This window comes from Dipodomys merriami, unplaced genomic scaffold (assembly GCF_024711535.1).
Source record: "Dipodomys merriami isolate MVZ:Mamm:240054 unplaced genomic scaffold, mDipMer1.0.p SCAF_1, whole genome shotgun sequence".
In the NCBI taxonomy this organism is placed as follows: Eukaryota; Metazoa; Chordata; class Mammalia; order Rodentia; family Heteromyidae; genus Dipodomys; species Dipodomys merriami.
This window is the reverse complement of record NW_027202270.1, coordinates 81232747-81253878: the sequence shown is the minus strand read 5'-3', so window position 1 is coordinate 81253878 and position 21132 is coordinate 81232747. Positions and strand designations below refer to the sequence as shown.

Here is a 21132-nt window from a genome sequence, read left to right as displayed (position 1 = left end):
CTAAACATGAGGCCAAAAAATTTGGCTTTCCATTTCTCTATCCGCAATTTTGCTATCTAATCTTCACAGAAGAGCTTTTGAGATTACCAAATTGTTCTCCTCTGTACTTCAGACACCTAGTCCAATTTGGGGGGTGAATCAACAAGACAAGCAGTGTTGGCTGACTGGCTGCCCTCCAGAACTTTGCTGTTGGTAAATCAAATCTGACACTCGAGACTCCACAAAAGCCTTTGATAAAATTGTTTAAGAAGTTGACTGTGACATGTTGTGTAGACCTAGATTGCACAATTTTTCTGAGGTTGGATGTTAAAAAGCATATTTGAGAACTGCAAATAACATTTAAGTAGTACTGTAGGTCCATCTTTACAATGGATTGTTATTCAGGTGGCATACTGTGTGTGTGTGTGTGTGTGTGTGTGTGTGTGTGTGTGTGTGTGTGTGTGTGTCTGTATTGGAATAGGCCTTTAGTATTTTTATCTAACACAGGATCAGAATCTTTAAAATTATAGTTTATTGTAGAATAATGTAAAAGATAATCAGAAATGTTATGGTTTAGATGTTCTATTGGTTATTAACCAGTTTTGAGTGTAATTTTCTAAATTGTTTAAACCATTCCTTTCCCAGATGGATTTATAAATCACTATACTCAAACATTCCTTGAGTCAAAGTTATCATTTCGTTGGGTGGGGTACTGAAGAGTTAGATCTTTGACTTGCTCAGTATATATTTAAATGAGAACCATGTTTTCTTTCCTAGTGAACACATTTTTTTTACTTGGTATAGGTCTGTCATATAGAGTTTTACATAAAAAACGACACATGGAAGAAAATCTAAACTTAGTCAAATTAATATACCATCAATCTTGTTTCTTCCAGATAGAAGAAACATAATTTCTACACTTACTAAACCTACTAGTCTGAAAAGAGTAAAAATTAAAACAACCCTTAATCCTATAGAGAATTCCTATTTTAACTTTCTTTATTGACAAAACAAAAATAATTTTACATGCTTCTAATAATAAACAGACTGTACTAAAAAAAAAAGCCTCCTGAGAAAATTGTTGAAGTTTCTAACCTAGCAAATTTATCAGTGGTGAAAATTTGAAAGGTAGGCTTTTTTATTCTTTGTTGTCTTACCAGTGAACCAGGTTATTGATGATATAGGCAGGTTTGTATAATACTTCCTGAAAAAATCGGAATAAAAATTAGTTTCTCTTGCATAAAACCCTCAGAGACAAACAAAGCCTTTGTGGCCCACCATCTATCATCTTCAATACTCAAGAGGCTGAGCTCTGGAGGACTGCAGTTTCAGGTCAGACCAGTCAGAAAATAATTGGCAAATGGTAGTGAGAGGGGAAGTGGAGCTGTGATGCAAAGTGGTAGAGTGCTAGCCTTGAGCAAGAGATCTCAGAGACAGTGCCCAGGACCTATGTTCAAGCCCTATAACCAACTGAAAGAAAGAGAGAGAGATGGAGAGAGAAGGAGAGAGAAAGAGAGAGAAAGAGAGGAGAGTGACTTTTTAGTAAGTGGCACTGTGGCTCAACATGGTAGAGTATTAGCTTTGAGTGAAAAAGCAAAGGGACAGCTCTGAATTCAAGCCCCACAACTGAAAAAAAAGGCATGGATGTATCCATGGCTCCTGAGGTATAGTGCAAGCTGAGAAAGCAAACAAACCATGCAAATGTGAGGCCATGACAAAACCACACCCAAACCCAAACAAAAAACTATTTAGACAGCAAAAGGAACCTGAAAACATGTAGTAATAACTATGATCTGCACAGTTTTATGTCAGCAATTTGTTGCTTTGAATATTCCCATCAATTAATATGTTCCTACCTAAAGCACAACCATACAAATGGATATTTTCTCTTTAAAAATTGGCTTTACATGGAAGTCAGCAGATGGTACAGTACTGTTATGATATCTGTTTAATTTTTAATCCTCTGTATAACCTCTTGGAGCTTTGTGACCTCTCTGAAATACTTTCCCCTTGTTACAGAGTGACTCATTTTGAGGTTTATATAACAATTATGGGCTTGTTATGTTGTACAACCCCAAACCAGCAATTTTCTATCATGATGCTTTTGCCATGGGTTTTTCTTAACTGAAATTGCCTTGTGTGACCAATAAGCAATGTGAAGCTGACATTTCTGAGCCCGAGCAGCTAATCCTAGATTGTATTTACCTATTTTCAAATATTTGCACCATCTGTGATTCCATTTTTTTTAGATTTGTGGTTACAGCTCAAGGACTGGAGCTGTGAGAAGGAATCAAGCAGTACACTGAATACAGAATGCATTCTGAGCATGAGATGGAATTTAACCATGAGATGTGGAAAGGAAATAACAAATTCGGGAAAGTAAATGCATATTCAGTTATCCACCTCTATGTTCCAAACTTTGTGGATTTTATAAGGAAAATAAAACTGGAAGCCTGGCATTTCTGTCACCAACTCCTAACCCATGTTTGCTCTGGAACCAGGATAACTCCATCTAATGTCCAGATCAACAAATAGGAGCTTGATATTAAAACTAAGGCAACCTTAAGTTTTGATATAATCAAAGCAATGGGGAATGTACTTCAAAGATGAGATTCCTACCATTAAGAATTCATACGATGTAGCCAAGTTAACTTCATATTCTAGTGTGTATCTTACATAGCTAAACAAAACATATTAAAAATCAGGTAACAGGCACACCATGTTTAGTGCCTCATAGATAACATCTCCCTGACAAATCTTCACAATAATTTTGCAATATAAACAATCATTCTACTTCTGGATGCACTCTCTGATCAAAACAGACTAATTTAACTCAAACTAGAAACTTAAGCAGTGAAGGTTTAAAGGGAGATTCAATGACTAGAACCCCTCCGTTATTTCTACAAACAGGAACTCTATGGGTCTTAACATTTATTCATATATTCATTTTCTATATAAACATTTCTTAGGTATGGATTGGAACTTGGTACCTTGACACCTCTGTGAAGGGACAGAAGTGATCAGTTTATTGAAAGGAATCCCATCTACTAAGAAATGCTACAAATTGTAGGTATTTTTAAAAAATAGCTGTATAATAAACCTGTGACATGAACATGCATTCCAGGGTCCCTAAGAGTTGCAATTGCAAATGCTAAGTGAGGGGATGAGTGGGTCAAGAGAAAGAGCCTAAGATAGATCTTCTGCCTGTGCAGGGAGGCGCCGTCATTTCCCAATTGGAGCAGTGTATCTCTGAGGTAACTTTCACAATGCTTTATACCTGTCAGTGTTACTGCTGGTTGTAGGAAAGGGGAGAATACACAGATATTCTTCTAGGAAGTCTTAAAACCAGTTGTCAAAAGCGTAAGGGCCATTTGCCTACAACAAAGTGGATTTAGGCTAGGAATTTGAATCTTAAAAAAATTGTGAAGTATATGAAGTATAACTATGTGTAAGTATAATCATGTAAACTGTCTATTTCCTGTTTTCATAGCAAGACTGTCAAGACTCACAAAACAGAAATCTTTGCGGACATCATGCGCTCTCTTTTGGCTATTCAAAGGGAAGAGTTTAGGAGGGTGAGGCAGGTGCTGAAGTCAAGAATGATTCTAAGTAAAATGGACTACAAGACATGGACACTGGGGGTTTTTCTTGTTGTTGTTGCTTTTAATGTACTATGTGATTTTTTTTGTTTCTTTTGTATGTTCTTCTCCCTATGGTATATCCCCTGTTGTCACTGTATTTGATTTTGGTACCCTGGTATTGTATATTTGTTTACTTGAATTAGAGAAAGGAAAGGGAACAACAGAATGGTGAGACAAAGGACAAGGGGGGAACCAATGCAACAGTGATATACACACAAGACACTATGTTGGAAATGATCTGTACCACTTAGGGGGTTGGAGGGAGGGAAAGTAGAAAAATGAGGGAAGGGGTAACAAGTTTGACAAGAAATGTACTTATTACCTTACTTATGTAACTGTAATCCCTCTGTATATCACCTTGACAATAATAATTTTTAAAAAAGAATTCCATTCCACATGTCAGGAAGTCAAGTTTCAGAAAAAGAATTGTGGAGGAACTGGACTTGGTTTGGAAATGGCACAAGAACAAAGGGAGAGAAAGAAACTAGAGGAACTTTTCTGTAACATGGAGACTTCCTAGATCCATAGACAGGCTCTAACATAGGGACAGGTGTGGAAGGAATCGCTCCCAGTATACCGGTGTCACTGTCTTTGAGATAACCTCATTTTAGGTAATGGGCAACTTCCAAAAATGTGAACAAGGGTGGTTAATGCCATTTGACTCTAGCTATGAATCACACGCATTTTTCACTGCCAATATGATGATCAGGAAATAACATGAATGGAATTCCTAAGATCACAGAAAAGACAAAAGCCTTGTGGAGATGCTGGATTCATAAAATTATATACTCACATTATTCCTTGAGCACTTAAGCTTTATTGTACTCTAATAATAAATGAAATGTATTTTTTCTGTAAAGATCCCTGAAAGTTAATTTAGTAGACAGAAAATAAACTTTTTAAGAAAGTCATACGTCTTCAAACTTTTAAATTATAAACTAACTGAACGAAAGAATCTTCTTTTAAATCGAGGAAATCCTTACTAAATTTCAGATATGTTTCTCTCTCTCTCTCTCTCTCTCTCTCTCTCTCTCTCTCTCTCTCTCTCTCTCTCTCTCTCTCTCTCTCTCTCTCTCTCTCTCATTCAGCATTGGTGGCTCATGCCTGTAATCATAGCTATTCAAGAAGCTAAAATCTGATGATCGCACTTTAAAGCCAGTCCAGGCAGGAAAGTTCTGGAGACTCTTATATCCAATTAACAAAAAAGCTGGAAGTGAAACTATGTCTGAAATGACTGTAGTTTAAACATTGTGTGAGTATCTAATCTTCAAATGTGTCTAAGAGAAAAAAATAATCATTAGAAGCAGTTTGGGAACCATTTAATTTAAAGGTCCCTTTATGAAAAAGACATTTTACAACTTGTTTCAAAAAATGGAAAATGAGAAAAAGGTCATGTCTTGCACTTATTAACTGATATGAAAAGCATTTCTGGAAATGAGATGTGACTGGCAGAAGTACAAGCATCAGTTTTCACATGCCCGGTGTCTCCTCAAAGCAAACCCCTTTCCCAGCACCAGTAGGACCTGCTCTCTGAACAAGAACTGTTAATGAAACTTCAAGTGGTCTCTTTGGCCCACTTTTTCAAAATAAATCACGAAAGAGACTACTATTCAAGTTCTCAATTATGTAATGCAGCTTCCTCACACAGCTGTTTTCAGGACACAGACCCTCAGAGGAGATAAGAAATTGAATCTTCATTTATCTTTCAGAAATAGGATGAAGATAAAGAACATAAAAAAGACTTTTCCCTCACAGATCTTCATTTGCTATTATGGAGCCTGATACATAGATTTTTGTCCTTACCTAAGATTACAATAAGTATGATAGAATACAACATGTTTAAGTCAGATGAGGTGTAACCTGTTTGGAGAAGAGTTCCAAATGCAAAATCAGGTTTCATTATCCATTCAACCCTCTTTTCCTTGAATTTCAACTCAACATAGCTTCAGTTCCCATATGCAAAGAATTTCTAAGTCAATCATTTCTGTGAAGCAAACTTCTGGAAAGAGAATATTAAATCAGGAACACTTCAAAGAAGATGCTAAGTCTTTTGGGAGATAGATAGGTTACTATCTAAAAATAGTGGAAACCAGTCAATTGTTACAAATTGATTTTTTTTACCTAATCTTCTATAATAATCTAATAAAAATAATAAGTGCATGTAGATATCAAGTATATATGCATCAAACCAATATAAATATACACACAGTGCTCTGCCCAATAGACAACGTGTGCACACATATTTCCTCAGCATTCTCATTAACATAAATACACAATTGCCCTTCAGAAGAATAATATTTTTAATTGATTTAGAAGATGGGAGTATTAAAAATAAAAAAATATTGTTTTTTCTCCTAGGCCAGATTCAATACAAGTCCAGTCACCTATATGATATCTAATCGTTAGAACCTTTCACCTTTTACCCTGCATCTCTTTCTTTTGAAGTTAAAGTTATACAGATTTAACATTATGAATTGGTCCATGAATGGTAGGGGAAGGAGTCAATCTAATATTTGTTTTACTGTATTCTCCGTTCCATTTCTGTTGTCCCTTTAAAGAACTAAACCTGATTGAATGCCTGCTGGCAAAAATAATTTGAAGATTGAATGTCTGATATCCAACTTTAGTAGTATGATGTTTACATGCATGTGCAAAATCATGAGCAGTCATATACATGTGTATAGGTAAAAAAGGAACAGTCTGGGTAAATGTTAAAATAATTTACTAGCTATAGGTGGCTTACTGACATACTTTCTTCTTTTATTATCTAAAAAAGTTTCTAGGCTATTATTCCCCAATTACATATTTAATACAGAACTTATTATTTGACAGGCATTATAAAAGGTTTTTATAAATTATCTCAATTTGTATATCAAGCTGGTAAGAACTTAGAGTCACTTCCTTTCCATCGGAGTTGAAATGAAGATGAGCTATCCTGTCCCAAAAAATACAATAGACTCTGGGGGAGACAAGCATTCTATGACCTTGAATCTGATTTGCAGTGCATATTTACAGTCAATAGTAAATGAATATTTGCGATTGATGATACAAACTACACAACCTCAATCACAATATTCCAGTACTTTTTATATGACACAATACCCTGTATATATGTAAACAAACAGGCATTTATGTACTAAAGGTTATAACATTTTGTAATCATAAATGATTCAAGAATGAAATTTTGAAATAGCTTTGCTTTTTCTCAGGCTGGGAGAAATTTAGTTTAAGTGTTTTGTTTTCATGATAATATGCTCCATAACATAATGCAACATTAATATTTAACAATACAATTTTCTTTAACTTGCTTTTTATGCAATTTAATCTTTTTTAAATGTGCAATTTGCTCAGTCCCTGAAATAAACAGATAGCTATATATGTGGACATAGCAGATGAATTTCAGCAGGGGATATTTTCTGGTATGTTCTTAACTTAATATAAATGTCTCATATATGAAATATTTATATTATGTATTGTGTTTGTTGTTTAGTATTATATAATATTTAAATGTACAAAATAAAAAACTTAAGAAAAATAGAAAATACTCTAGCTGCATAATCATCAAAACTTCGACTATTATCTTCAATTAACCTAAATTAAATTGTGTCAAATTACATAGAATTTCCCCTGATAATTACATACTTATATTTAAACACTGATTGAAGCTTTGTTATTGTTTTTTTTTCATTTGCTGATTTCAAGGAGGATCTCATTATGTAGCCCAAGATGGCTAGGAATTTTGATCTTTGACTCCAGCCTCACCAGCTGGTATTATAGGTGTGAACCACCAAAACTGGCTTTAAGTAAACTTCACAGCTTGAGTTATAAATCCATTTTCAAAGTTCTGTTAAAAAAAAGTCTTTTCACTTTACAAAAGTATGACATATTCATAATTTAGCAAGAAAACATAGATGGACTACTTTGTCTCCAAGTTTTTCTTAAACATACTTTTCAAATATTTTTAGCTGATTTGCCAGATTAAGGCTGACATCAAATAATGCATAGAATTTCCATATTGAAATATTTCAGATTAATATTACCTACGATGTCTATTTTGCAGTTGCTGTTTCACATATTATGTATTCCTCCAGAGTTCAGAGTATGAATTATTTCATCCAAAAGCTGCTACGTACTTAAAATAAAATAAAAAGGTCGTGTTAACTATCTCTGGAGAGAAACAGTTGCTTTTAAAATTACATTTTAGTCATATTCCAGAAAGTGGATTTCACTGTGTGCACTGTATGTGTGGTGTGGTGTGGTGTGGTGTGTGTGTGTGTGTGTGTGTGTGTGTGTGTGTGTGTGTGTGTGTGTGTGTGTGTGTGTGCACACGTTAGGAATAGTGATCACAACTGTGAATTGTTGGCAGCTTTTTTTTTCCCCATTGCATTTAGCAGAAGGGTGCCACCTGGTGGAAATGTGAGTAAATTTGAAACCTTATCTTCCTAAGTAGAAAAGAATACACTCCCAACAGGCCTTGAGAATCTCATCATTAGCAGAGACAAGTGAAACAAAGATACTTAAGTTCATATTGTATGTATAAGGATCCATCTGGATAATTTTATACTAATTAGATTTCAAAGTTGATATGAAGGTAACTTTAAAATATCAATCACTATTATAGTAGAAGCTTTAAACAAATTCCTCACCCACTTTACATTTAAAGTGTTCTGTACACACAGGTACAACACAACACTTGTGATAGTACCACATTGTTATAAAAGGAATAGGTTGTATTGTTATGTGCATTATATAGGAAGAAAGACTTAAGACAGACTTGATCTCCTGGCTAAGTCTCAAGTCTACTATCTCTCTGACTTCTCAGCCAAGCTTGGGTAGATTGCTTAACTCAAACCTTTGTATCCTCATCCCCCCAAAGTGAAGAACAACAGGATGTACCTCAAAAAGTTGCTTTGAGAGTCAGAAGAGACAAATGCATTTGATACAGGGTAGCTTATCAACCTGAAGCATATAGCCCACAGAACCTAGCAAACAAACATTCAGGAAGTGGTTGTTTTCAAACAATTAACTGTATTTAGCCATTCAAGATTTGGGATCTGTCCATGGAAAATGAGATATTGATCATGTTATATGGAAACGATTTTCTCTATTCATGTCAAAATATTTACATTTTTGACATCTTAAAAAGGTGGAAGGTTATTGAAACAAAAATAACTGTTGGAAAGCATCAATGAAGTTTTAAAAGATCGCTGATATAATGTAAATATTTTCAATGATTCAAAGAGTAAAGAAAATTATCCCGTTCCTGCTCTTTCTGAAAGTGAGGCTGTTTCTGGTCACAGCCCTTTGTGACAGAACAGACACAGACAAGATGAAACAAAAAAACCAAGTCCTCCACAGCAAGACAACAGTAAACAAATTACATTGTTTCATATTATTTTTACTCCAAAGAAAGGCTGGGTTCTTTGACTGGCTAAATAGAAACAGGTACTCACTGGGTGGCTCAGGCTAAGTATCTTCAAGGCTAATAACAGTCTCTATCATGGAAAGTAAAAGACTTTTTTTGGCAACCTTCAAAAGTTTAAATCATTCAAAATCAATACAGATGAATGATCAGCTGGAACATGCTCCCTGTTGTAACCCCAGACAGAGTTTCATAAAGCTATATTTTGAAGTCAATTTATGAATCTTCTTTTTGATATATCATGCAAGCTAGGATAATTAATAGCATCTTTGCAGAGGTATTGTAGCTAGTATTGCACAAAAGTTGTGAGACCATGACAAAATTAAACCACAATGACTGAATCTGTTCATAACTACTCAGGCATGTATTGAAAACACGCAAGCATCCACAGCAATCACCCACATTCCATGGCCATCAATTCAAAGGTTAGTCCCTGGTCAAATAATAAAATAGATATTGATATTTCATTCTTTCTCTTTTCATTCTTACATCAGTCTCTTTTAACACATGTATAGAAATGCACACCAATGGTATTTTAAAATCATGTAAATGCTCAAGAAGTCACTTGAACCTACTAAATTAAAATGAGAGTTCTTCAAATAGCCACTCCCTGAATATTTGAATTGGCCATAAAAATATGAATACTAACAAGAAAAAAATGGATTTGAGCTTGAACTTATCTTTCCCTTTGAATTTTAAGTACCAGATTAGTCCTGAAAGAGGGATTTGCTTTGCATATACAACATGTCCACTTATTTGCATATACATTTTCAGCTTCTGCATGTTCTACCTTGCCTTTCTTTCCCTACCTCCCCCCACCATAGCTGTACTGTTTGCAGCACCTCAGATAACCAGCTGGTGTCACAGGTTAGTGAGCAAAGATTTCATGTGGGGACTCTTATCTGACTTACCATTCTTATGGCTAGCATCATTCTAAGAGCAGCAAAGAGGCTCCGTGGCTTGTTAATGAAATTTAAGGGCTGTCAGCCTGAAAGAGGATGTCACATCCATGTTCTTTTAGGGAAATTATTTCTATACATCTCCTAAGCAGTTTCTATACGTTGGCTGGTGTGTGCTGGGGGGTGGGAGGAGGTATAAAAAGGAAGGGACATTTGGATATAATCTCTTATTCGTGCCCTTATCTGTAAGTATGTATCGAAGAGGATGGTTTACGAAAACCAGTGCTTTGTAAAGCAGCATTCACCTCTATTAACAGAAAGGAAGCTATAAGGGATTGAATAATCTCCACCACCTGTGTGAAACATATGTGAGGAAAATGAAAAAGGGCCAGAAGGGGAGAGAAGAGACCACAAGCCAACAGAGATGACCAAGACTGGAATATTAATATCAGAACTGCTGGCATCGCTTCTTCTGCCTTGCCACCCCTCTGGGCTATTTGGACAGCTTCCCTCACAGGCGCTCTTCAGTGCAAAGAATTCGCGAAGAGCTGACTGACTGCTGAAGTCGAGCTGTTTGCACCCCCTTGTCACCTCACTTCTAAGAACGAACAGGGAGTGTTTCTGTGGGGGACGCCTATGGTGGCCTTCCACAGAGCACCCCGGGAAAGAGCTTACCCCAGCGCCCGGGAACTCTAGCCCCATGGTGATGCACTGACCTAAACGCGGTTCTCTCTGCCCAGTTCTAATGGATATAAACGTGACCGCACCTCGAGCGGTCACAGCCCCCCTCCTCCACGCCAGAGCTTCTCCGCGCTCCTGACCCTCCAACTTTGGGAAAGAGCATCACCGAACGCCCAATCACCCCCAATCCAGGGACACAGACTGAGAGGGGGAAATCTTCCATGCAATGAGACTACAGGTCCTTAAAGACAGAAACAAAACGGGGCTGGCGTGTGCGAAGGATGTGAAGCAGAGAAGAATCACATCAACCCTCCACCAGCACAGGGCACCGTATCTCCGCAGACACAACACCTCTGGATGTGGAGATCCCTGGAGCCAGTCCCTTCCCAGCTCCCCTTTAAGGACCAGCGCCTTTCTGCTCCCCAAGCAACGTTCCACTCTGCACACTACAGATGCAGAACACATCCTCTTTTCCCCACCTCGCCTCCCACCGCTGTCTCCTCGAAAGAGAAAGGCAAGGGAAAACTCTGCCGGCCTAAGTCATTTGCCTAGTTGGGTATTTGTGGGGAGGGTCAGCGCGTGTCCAGAGCACTGTAAGACAGGGCTTGAACCCTGCAAGTGGTCCTCTCCAGGAGCGCGGCAGATCTTGCCAGCGCAGACCCGACCTCCTCTCCCTCCCACGGTGGCCCGCCCGCTGGAGCTCTCTCCAGGACACCCCCAGCCTTTACCTCTCGCCCCCCTTCCCCGCGGCTCTCCACCTTGCGCATCCTCTCGCCCGGACCCAGAGCGCACTCAGATGCTCTAACTTCCTGCGGAGTCCATGGATAGCAGGGAACAACTGCTTATGGAACTGGGGCGGGGGTGGGGGACAGGGAGGGGTGGGAGCCGAGCCCGAGAGGAGAAACGGGGATGGGGGGGAGCGCCGACGCGAGTCATCCTCCCCCCTCCAACACACACACACACACACACACACACACACACACACATACACATACACACACACACACACACACACACACACACACACACACACACACACACACACACACACACACACACACATACACATACACACACACACTCCGGGGAGGGCCTGGCCGCAGATGCCAACTCTCACCTGGTCCGCCGGCTGCGCCTGGCTTGCCCTGGCCCCCGGGGTGGGCTGCTGCTCCTGCTTCATGGCTGTCATCGCTTTGGAGCTCACTTCCTCGCGGGCACTTCAGACTCAGGGACTGTCACTTGGCCGCGATCGCATCGCGGGCGCCCGTCTTTCGCTCGCTGGCTCGCTCTCTCGGAATTGGCGGAAGGGAAAGCGGCGGCGATGGGTGGGGGGAGGGGAGCGGCAGGGAGGGGAAGGCGAGAGGCAGCAGGCCAGCCCCCCCCCCCCCCCGGGCAGGATCCTCTTCTTTCGGCTACCGCAGACCCTCGAACTCCCCACTCCCCCGCCCCCCACCGCTGGCCCCCCCGAGCGAGCTCCCGAGACCAGACAAGAGCAAGTGGCAAGTTAGAAGGGCGGCGAGCAGCAGGATCCCAGCCCCTGACCGCGCTGGTGCCACGTCTGGAAGCGCCCGAGGAGCCCGGCTCTCATTCTACCGCAGTCCGCGCCCCCCGCGCGCACAGCCGCCCGCCCCCGGGGGCTCCCCGCGCCGCGCTCAGCGCGCCAGGTGGAGCAGTCCCGCGCCAAGCTCCAGCATCTCCCTCCCTAGCAACCGCAACGCGGGACAGAGCCCTGGGCGGCGCGGCTCCTGGCTCCCGGCTCCCTCTCCCGCATTCAAGGCTGCCCAGCTCTGTGGGCACCCCGGTCCCTCTGCCACCCGCGAGCTCCTGTTAAAACCCGGAGAAGCGGAGTGTGCTCGTGCGAAGCCCTCTGTGGTTCCAGCGCGGCCACTGGGCATGCTCCAGCGCTCCAGAAGGCAAGGGGCAGCGGGGGACAGAGGCCTGGGGTCTACCCCTGATGGTGTGCGACACTTGTCTGGGCCTGAAGGGCTGTCCCAGATGGTGACCCGCGGCCCCCGGAGCCTCTTGATTTGGAGCAGTGTGCATTCTCTAGCTTCTAGCTAAAGACATTCCCCAGATAGCTTCCTGGTTAAGGCCAGGTGAATTCCTAGAGGTTGGTTAGAAACACTAATAACCTGATAATTCTTTTTAAAGGTTCTCTCCCTCCCCCCCCTCTCTTTTCTGGGTATAGGTGGAAAAAATCACCAGGTTCTAAGTTTTTCTGCTGGACATATCCCTTTCTCATTCAAAATATGTTTATTGGGCACCGAACAGGTGTTAGGCACCCTGTAAAGGCTGGGAGGGGCTGCAATGAAGAGAATCTCAATAACAAGCCGAAACTACCCACACCGTTTTTTTGGAAACCCAATGGTTAACGCCCAAGCTACATCGTTTAAATTAGTTTAGAAGCTGAGTGCATGCGGCTGGATGGAATAAGCTTATGTTCATTAATTTCACCTGGTTTCCCTAAACACAGGACTTTTCCCAAGTGCCAGCAAGAATATGCCTTAAGCAGATGGACCACATACAGTTGCCCCATGACATGGAGCACACAGGTTGATGGGGGTTGCTCACCAGGGAAAAAGATGGGAGGGAGACAACTATGCAGAAAGTAATGAATCCAGCCCATGCTGTGAAGTAGTTCCAAGAAAGGGAGCAGAAGGTAGAGATGTAGAGGTATTGGGAGCTCAGAACTGGGTTTTACAACCTAAGGACTGGCTCCCTTTTTGTCTAAATGACTCAGCCACTTGTTAGCTATTGTGGAATTGTAGAAAATATGCCCTTGTCTTGTTCATTCTTAAGATACAAATTATTATACTTGCCCTAAACAATAACAATGCCTTTAAAATAATTTTTAAAGAAATCTGTCATTGTCAATAGGTGGAATCCAGATGAACAGAGAAATTGCTTTTCAAAAATGTGTGCTCCAGGCCTTTTTGGGGCTGAAGTGTTCTACTTCAGTAGAATTGCTTTGTGATAAGAAGCACTACTAGGTGTAAAAGTTTAAAGCAAGCATAAAAGAAATGAAATTTGTGTAAAATATCTGTGCAATGGATCTGATAAATCAGTTTTTCCCTCATATATAATTTGAGGATTTGAGTGAAAGAATATACATTGATCAGAAAATACTTCCATCTTTACACCTTGCTCTCTTTTCTTTACTTGGATACATTCATTGTTCCAAGTCTTTCCATTTTGGATGATCTACTTGAAGACATTTCCTTTATGACAGAAATTTGTTTCATAAAGGATGGGGGCATAGTAGAGGGAATTATTGCCATTCAGATATAGATTAGTTATTTGATTAAACCTAATGGTTTAAGGTAGTGATGTTTAACTAAATATGTATTTTATACTCAGTTTTCAATATTGAGTATGAAATTTAGTTTGATTACAAATTATGTCAAAATGGTTACATGTTTTGCTTGATGTGGTGTACTTGAGAGCATCTTTTGTTTTTGAAGAAGGGCTTCTTTGATCTGAATCTGTTTGGGGGTAGATTGTTAATTTTCAAGCTCGGAGGTTTTTTGTTAATCTCTTGAGATTTACATTAAGGGCATTAATTTAAAATTGATTGCATGAAAAGTGATTTTCCCCACTTAACCTCTTTTTTGAAATGTAATACCCTTGAATTAATATATTAGATTTTTGTACTCTATTTCTAATTGAAGAAAAAGTCTAATTTCTAAGAAATACAGAGGTATGTTTACAATTCTCTTTTACGATTTCTCATCATATTTAAAAATACTTAGATGCTGATAACTCACATGTCTTAGATATGTGGGAGACTAAGATCTGAGACTAGTGCTTTGAAGCCAGTCTAGGCAGAATACTCTTAAGATTCATTCTCTCTAATTAACTAGCAAAGAGCCAGAAGTGAAGATATACCTCAAGAGATTAAAATGAAAAGTTCATGAGTTCAAGGCCAGGATTGGCAGAAGGTGGGGAGGGGGGAAGGAAAAGGATACCATTTACATTCTATAAAATTAGAGGAGTCACATTGTCATAACCCTAATGCAATTCAGACATGAAGTGTCTGTATCAGTCTGTATGTCACTGAATGACTGCTTTTGCTTTATCCAGACGAAGGGTCAGGGTGAACTTGTTTATCTCCTGTCCCCACTTCCTTACCTGGAAAAATTAACATGTTAAAACACTTGACAATTAATATATCTCTTCTATTTCTGTGACTATACATTGATTTTAACAGATCAAAAGTCAATGTGCTAAATGGTAAATTATTTGCATAGGCTAAAATTTACTGGAAGTATCAATTAAATGCTTAGAAAGGTACAAAAGAGATAGTTTAATTACTCCACAATAGATCCTTGAGATCCACCAAATATTAACGTTCTTTTAGTACATGTAAATGCATAATATTTTGTTAATATTTGCCTTATTGGCAAACTTCTCTTTCTTTTTTTCTCTGCCGCCTGCCTGCCTTCCTTCTTCGTTCCTTCCTTCCTTCATTTCTTCCTTCCTTCCTTCCTAACTTCCTTCCTTCCTTTCTTTCTTGTGTGTTTGTGTGCTGGTATTGTGGTTTGAATGCAGGACCTTGCATTTTTGTTCAGCTTTTCTTTGTATGGATGGTTTCCACCACTTGAGCTACCACAAACACGCACACACACACACACACACACACACACACACACACACACACACATTCTTTTTATATGGAAATAACACTGTCAGTGACTTTCTGCCTAAGCTGGTTTTGAACTAGGATACTCAAATCTTAGCCTCAACAGCAGCTTGGATTATAGGTGTGAGTCCCTGATGCCTGGCATTTTTGAAACAATCATAATTAAAATTTGGTTATAAAGTATTTCTGGAAATAAAAAAAATCTACTTATGAAGAGTTTTTTAGAGTTTTACAGAATATCTCTAGGTTTTTTTTCTTATTTATTTCCCTGAGGAGCTAAACAATGACAATCATAATATTTTAATTCTTGTTTGGTAATGAAGGAAATATGATCAGATTCTTTTCTTTTTTCTTTTTTCTTTTTTGTCAGTCTTGGGGCTTGAACTATGGGCCTAAGAGCTGTCCCTCAGCTCTTCAGCTCAAGGCTAGTGCTCTACCACTTGAGCTACTGCGCCACCACTTAAGCTACTGCGCCACTTCCCATTTTCTGATGGTTTATTGGAGATAAGAGTTTCACATCCTTTCCTGCCCAGGCTGGCTTTGAACCGTGATCCTCAGATCTCAGCCTCCTGAGGAGCTAGGATTACAGGTGTGCGCCACCAGTGCCCGCCTTGATCAGATTCTTATAATGGACAACACCTGGAAAAGTGACTAGTAAAATCCTCTCCCTTTATGGTTCTAAATGTCTCAGAACATTTGACAATATGTTGTCACATTAATCTAGACTTTTTAAATTTTTATAGGAAGCAACTTTACCACTTCCTTCTGAAAATGAATGGCCACAGTTTCCACATTCAGGCTTCTATGAGGATGTCATTTACAATGCTGATTTCTCATTGTGTTCCTTTGGGTTTCTGAAGTTGCTCAAAAGCCTTTATATATATATATATATATATATATATATATATATATATATATATATATATATGCTTTAGAGATCTAGCATCTTCCTCAGATTGATATTTTATGCTTCAAAAAGTAACCCTGGCTACTGCAATCTTATTCCTCAGGAGGCTGAGATCTGAGTGAAGGCAGCCCAGGCAGAAAAGTCCATGAAACTCTTATCTCCAATTAACCACCATAAACTGGAACTGGAGCTGTGGCTCAAGTGGTAGAGCATGAGCTTTGAGTGAAAAAACAAAGGGACAGCACTCAGGCACTTAATTCAAACCCAAGTACCAAAAAGCAGACCCAAACATGATGTGAAATGCCAATGTGGCATGTATAGTCTCACTGAGAATTTGACTAAGTCAAGATTATAATCAAAATATTTCAGTGCCAGTAACAAAGTTAGGTCATTGTAGGAACACACTTGTTTATATGACCTAGTTAGTCTTTAATATCAAAGTATAGACACTGGAGAAATTTTTTTGCTCTTTAACAACAAGCAAATCATAATATAACCAGGTTAACCTTGGATATGTCTGTAAAACACAAAAATTCTATAAGAGTATGTGGAACAGGGTAGCATTTCCTGACAAACTCCTCAATTTCAGATAAATTAGATAAAGACAAATAGGACCCTGTATGCTAGGGTCCTCTACACTAGTTACTTAGAATCTCTTGATGCTTTTTTCCCCCTTTCTCTTTCCGGAAGTCAATCTCAGTGTCATGTAAAGGCCACCTTAATAGGGATTTCCCCAGCATAAGTCAGTCCTCTATTGAGTGTCTGTAATGAGTACCGCTTTAGGAAGACAGGGCTCTTGAGCTGTGCCTTCAGAGAGCTGGCCTGAAAACTGACCAATTATATCTTTGCTGATGAAGATACAGCTTTAGTTCACATTGTGTGCAATCATTTGGTCTTGATTTATAAATCACCTCAACTCACCTCAATAGATTTTCCAAATTCCCTAAAGTGCCTACTTTGTCCTTGGGCAGAAAATCAGTATAGTGAGAAACATTCAGCAACAAATGATAAGTACATAAATTATAACAGATGCATTTTTTAAAAGAAAGATGACAGAAAGACAGAAAGGTGATACTACCTATTTAAGTGATATTCCATGTATGCTACGCAGTACCATTGTGAGAGTCTTTTTGCATGAACTAAACTTTCTGACAGTCTCTATGTGTGACAGGAAGGCTTTCCTGTTATAAAAATTCATAGCCCAATTATGATCTCTGGTGGAAGCAGACAGAGTTGCAATATCCTGAGAGACTTTCTTGTTGCACACTGGAGACTCGGAGATACTGATAAGCTTCATGTTCCCACTGGTTCCAGTGTGGTAGAATCTTCTTGGCTGTTATATTTATACATCTCATGCCTACCTTTCACCTACCATCCTTCTATGACATATGTAAAGGCACTGAGCCAATAAAAACAATACTCATAATTTTTTTCCTGTATGTGATTTTTCCCCGGAATAGCTGAATGCCAACAACAAAACAGTTTAAGAATTTGAGAAAATTTCCTGCTATTATTATTATACCCACAGATGCACAACAAAGGGCTTGGAACAATTTTACTTTGTAAAGAGTAATCATTGAATGAATTGATAATGTTGACAAAGGGGAAACAAATCTTTCATCTCTTTTGGCAAGTATCAGTGGCTAATTGGGGTTGATTTTTACAGGTCTTTAAAGATAAAATTAAGTTTTTGTGAAATCTGCAAATGACAGAAGGGTTGTTTGCTATGAAAGAATATTTAGAAATGTTGGCATAACATTTGTCCTTTTCAGATAATGAGTCTTCTTTGATGAATAATGTTTCTGAACCTGGTATTTCTTATTTCCCTAAACAAGATTAGATTTTGTAATGATTCAAAAGCAATCTCCTTCTCTTTGTCCTTGAAAAGTACATAGTACAGAGCTTTCTCTTACATTCAGACTTTATAGTGGGTTACCTACTTTCCTATTTTATGTAATTCCCAGAATATCATTAAGCACATTTTCCATTCAAGGAATTCATTTATATATTAAGATAAATTAAAAAAAACCTGCACTGTTAGATCTTGACTAATTTCTGGAGAAAAGGAAAATTTTCTAACTTCTGCAATACTTTGACCATAGTCAATTTAATTAAAAATTTATATTAATTCACATTCCCCATGATCCTCCACAGATTTGATAAGAATGCTATAACCACAGAGACTCCAATAACATTAAAAAGTCTCTGGCACATTCCCCTATCACTTGATATTCCTTTCACCACACAAAATCATCTGTTCAGATTATACAAACTCTAGGTTCAGGACATTATAAGATGTGACATACATTAAAATCAAGTACATTAAGATAAATACTCATTATTAGTCATTATTGTTTAATTCTGTTTAACCTGTTAAATGAGTAGTGTGCTAGTCATATTGATCCCTTTTTACATTCATCTGTCATGCAGCACATTTTTTAAAATTTTATTTTATTGTAAAGATGCTTTACAGAGGGGTTACAGTTACATGAGTAAGGTAATGAGTACATTTCTTTTCTAGCATTGTTACCCCTCCTTTGTTGTTCTCCCATTATCCCTTCCCTCCCCCACCTCCATTACTCCAACCCCCTCTCCCCCCCCCCGCAACCCACCCTTGCAATGGGTCATCCTGTGTCCTTGTTTCATCATTTTGTTATTCCCCTTTTCCTTCCTCTCCCCAAATTAGACAAATGTATATACAAGATGCAGTGTACCAAAATCAAGTACATTGACAACGGGATATACCATAGGGGAAAGAATATACAAAGGAAACAAAAAAAATCACATAGTACATTAAAACAACAACAAGGAAAACCTCTCGTGTCCATATCTTGGGGCTCATTTCGCTAAGCATCATCTTATATGGTCATATATACATAGCTTTTGAGCTTTTCTGCTCATCTGCTAAAGTTATCCTAGTCATATATTAATTATTGAGAATGAGGGAAACCATGGGACCTATATTTCCTTGGGCCTGGCTTACTTCATTTAATATGATTTTAAGCCATTCATTTCTACCTTGCAAATTGAAATGTTTATTAAAGTCACATATCCTTATTCAAAGCAGAGAAAGAATAGTGATAGTAGAGGAGGAGACAAAATGGGGAGGAAGAAAATAAAGAAAAGTAGGAGATAATTTCTGAGAATGTTAGAAAAGTTAGAATGTTTTCTGTCTAATATTAGTGCTGCCATTATAAGGATCAAAAATGCTATAAATACAATTGTTGAGGTTCCAAGTATTGCTTCTCTCATTTTTAAAATATAATAAGTACTTGTACAAGTTTAGAATGAATGGCCTTAATTATGATTTCTTCATTCTTTTGTAGGTGATTTTATGTTCTCAATTACTTTCAAGCTTAACTTTTCTTCAAGTATTTTATTATGTATTCTACTTAACAATTTGACAGTAAACATTAGTGGAGGAGGTGGAGAATATCTGTAACGAATAGAATAGTTCATACAAATCAATGACTAGAAAAGTACTCCTTAATTAACTATTGACTCAGCAATGTTGAGTGTTTAATCTTAGTTGACAGAACAACTCAAAGGATGAGTCAACAGTTCTCTTCAGTGATGATCTACCTTTCCCAAATGTACTGACCTATTAGGACACAGATTCTGGGGAAGTCTTTCCTAATGCAAGATCACAGGGATTTTCTTCTTCAACTTCTTTTTTGATATGTATAGATCACTGAACAGTTTGTACTTTTTCTCTGTATTTTTAATCATTCTGTATTTTTTATTCTATCACAAATTATAAATAATATAATGATTACTAATGAATTCATGAAGGAAAATGGTGAGGATATTAGTCTTAAATGTGTATATGCAGGTGGTGATGGGTAAAGTTCTAATAGGTCTCTTTAGGTAGAAAATGTAGAAATAATTTACTTTCCTCCCCCTTCAATAGTAAGCCTGTGAATGTGCATGTTTTTGTTTTAATACCCATTCAAGGAAATATATTGTCTTAATATTTCACTTCTCTCTATTTAATATGTAGAAGTTTTGTAATTCTGTTACCTATGTGATGAACAATGCCTCTTTTTTAAGCTATATTTTATTGTAAAGACGAGGTACAGAGGGGTTACAGTTCGTTATATAAGTAAGGTAATGAGAACATTTTTTTGAACAGTGTTACATCCTCCCTCATGTTCTCCCACTTTCCCCTTCCCAACACCCCCCCTCCCCAGCTGTAAAGTTCTTTTCCAACATAGTGTCTAGTGAATATAATTGTTTAAGTGGTTCACCCTTTGTCCCACTGTTTATGTGATTTCCCTTTCCCAAATCAGATGAACTTATATATATAAGACAAAGTATACATAAATCAAAAACAATGGCAACAGGGAATAAACCAAAGGGGAAAAAGTAAAGAAAAAATATAAGGTACCATGTGATTTTTTTGTTGCTTTGTATGTCCCTCCCCCATGGTATAACCCCTGTTTTCACTGTATTTGATGTTGGTATAATTTGGGGAGGGAAAGGGAAAAACAAAAATTTTAAATAGGGATACAGATTGACCCATTGCAACAATGAGATGTACAAGATGCAATATCGAAAAAACGAACTTTACAATTTAGACTGGGGGGGAGGGGCAGGAGTTGGGAGGGAAGGGATGGTAGGGAAAAAACAAAGGAGGAGGCAACAATGCTGGATAAGAAATGTACTAATTACCTTGCTCATGTAACTGTAACACCTCTGTGCCGTATTTTGACAATAAAAACTTAATTAAAAAATAACTGCAAACAGAACACTTTAAAAATCAACAACAACAACAAAAAAAACACTCTTGATTATATTTCTTATGGCTTCTGAATCCAACTAAGCCACAGGAACAATGGCTCTTAAGGAAAAGAGCCTGCCAGATTCCAGATGTGGCTCAGTTGTAAAACATGAAGGAAAAGCTAAATAAGCCTGACATTCTCCACTGTTTAGGACAGGGTACTGGAAATTTGACAAAATGTTAA

At 38.3% G+C, this 21132-nt stretch overlaps 1 protein-coding gene across 3 annotated transcripts in view; it reads right to left on the bottom strand.

Annotated features, from left to right (window-relative positions):
• Dpp10 (dipeptidyl peptidase like 10) overlaps positions 1-21132 on the bottom strand; it is a 1479312-nt gene that overhangs the window by 669960 nt on the left and 788220 nt on the right. Inside the window, exon 1 of one of the 3 annotated variants that reach the window (XM_070024396.1) lies at positions 11740-11946. The exons of 1 other annotated variant lie outside the window; for it this stretch is intronic. In XM_070024396.1, coding sequence (XP_069880497.1) covers positions 11740-11811 — 72 coding nt within the window. In that variant the 5' untranslated portion in view covers positions 11812-11946. Of the gene's footprint in view, positions 1-11350; positions 11420-11739; positions 11947-21132 lie in introns of those variants that run through there. One more of the 3 variants, XM_070024410.1, reaches the window with a different exon arrangement.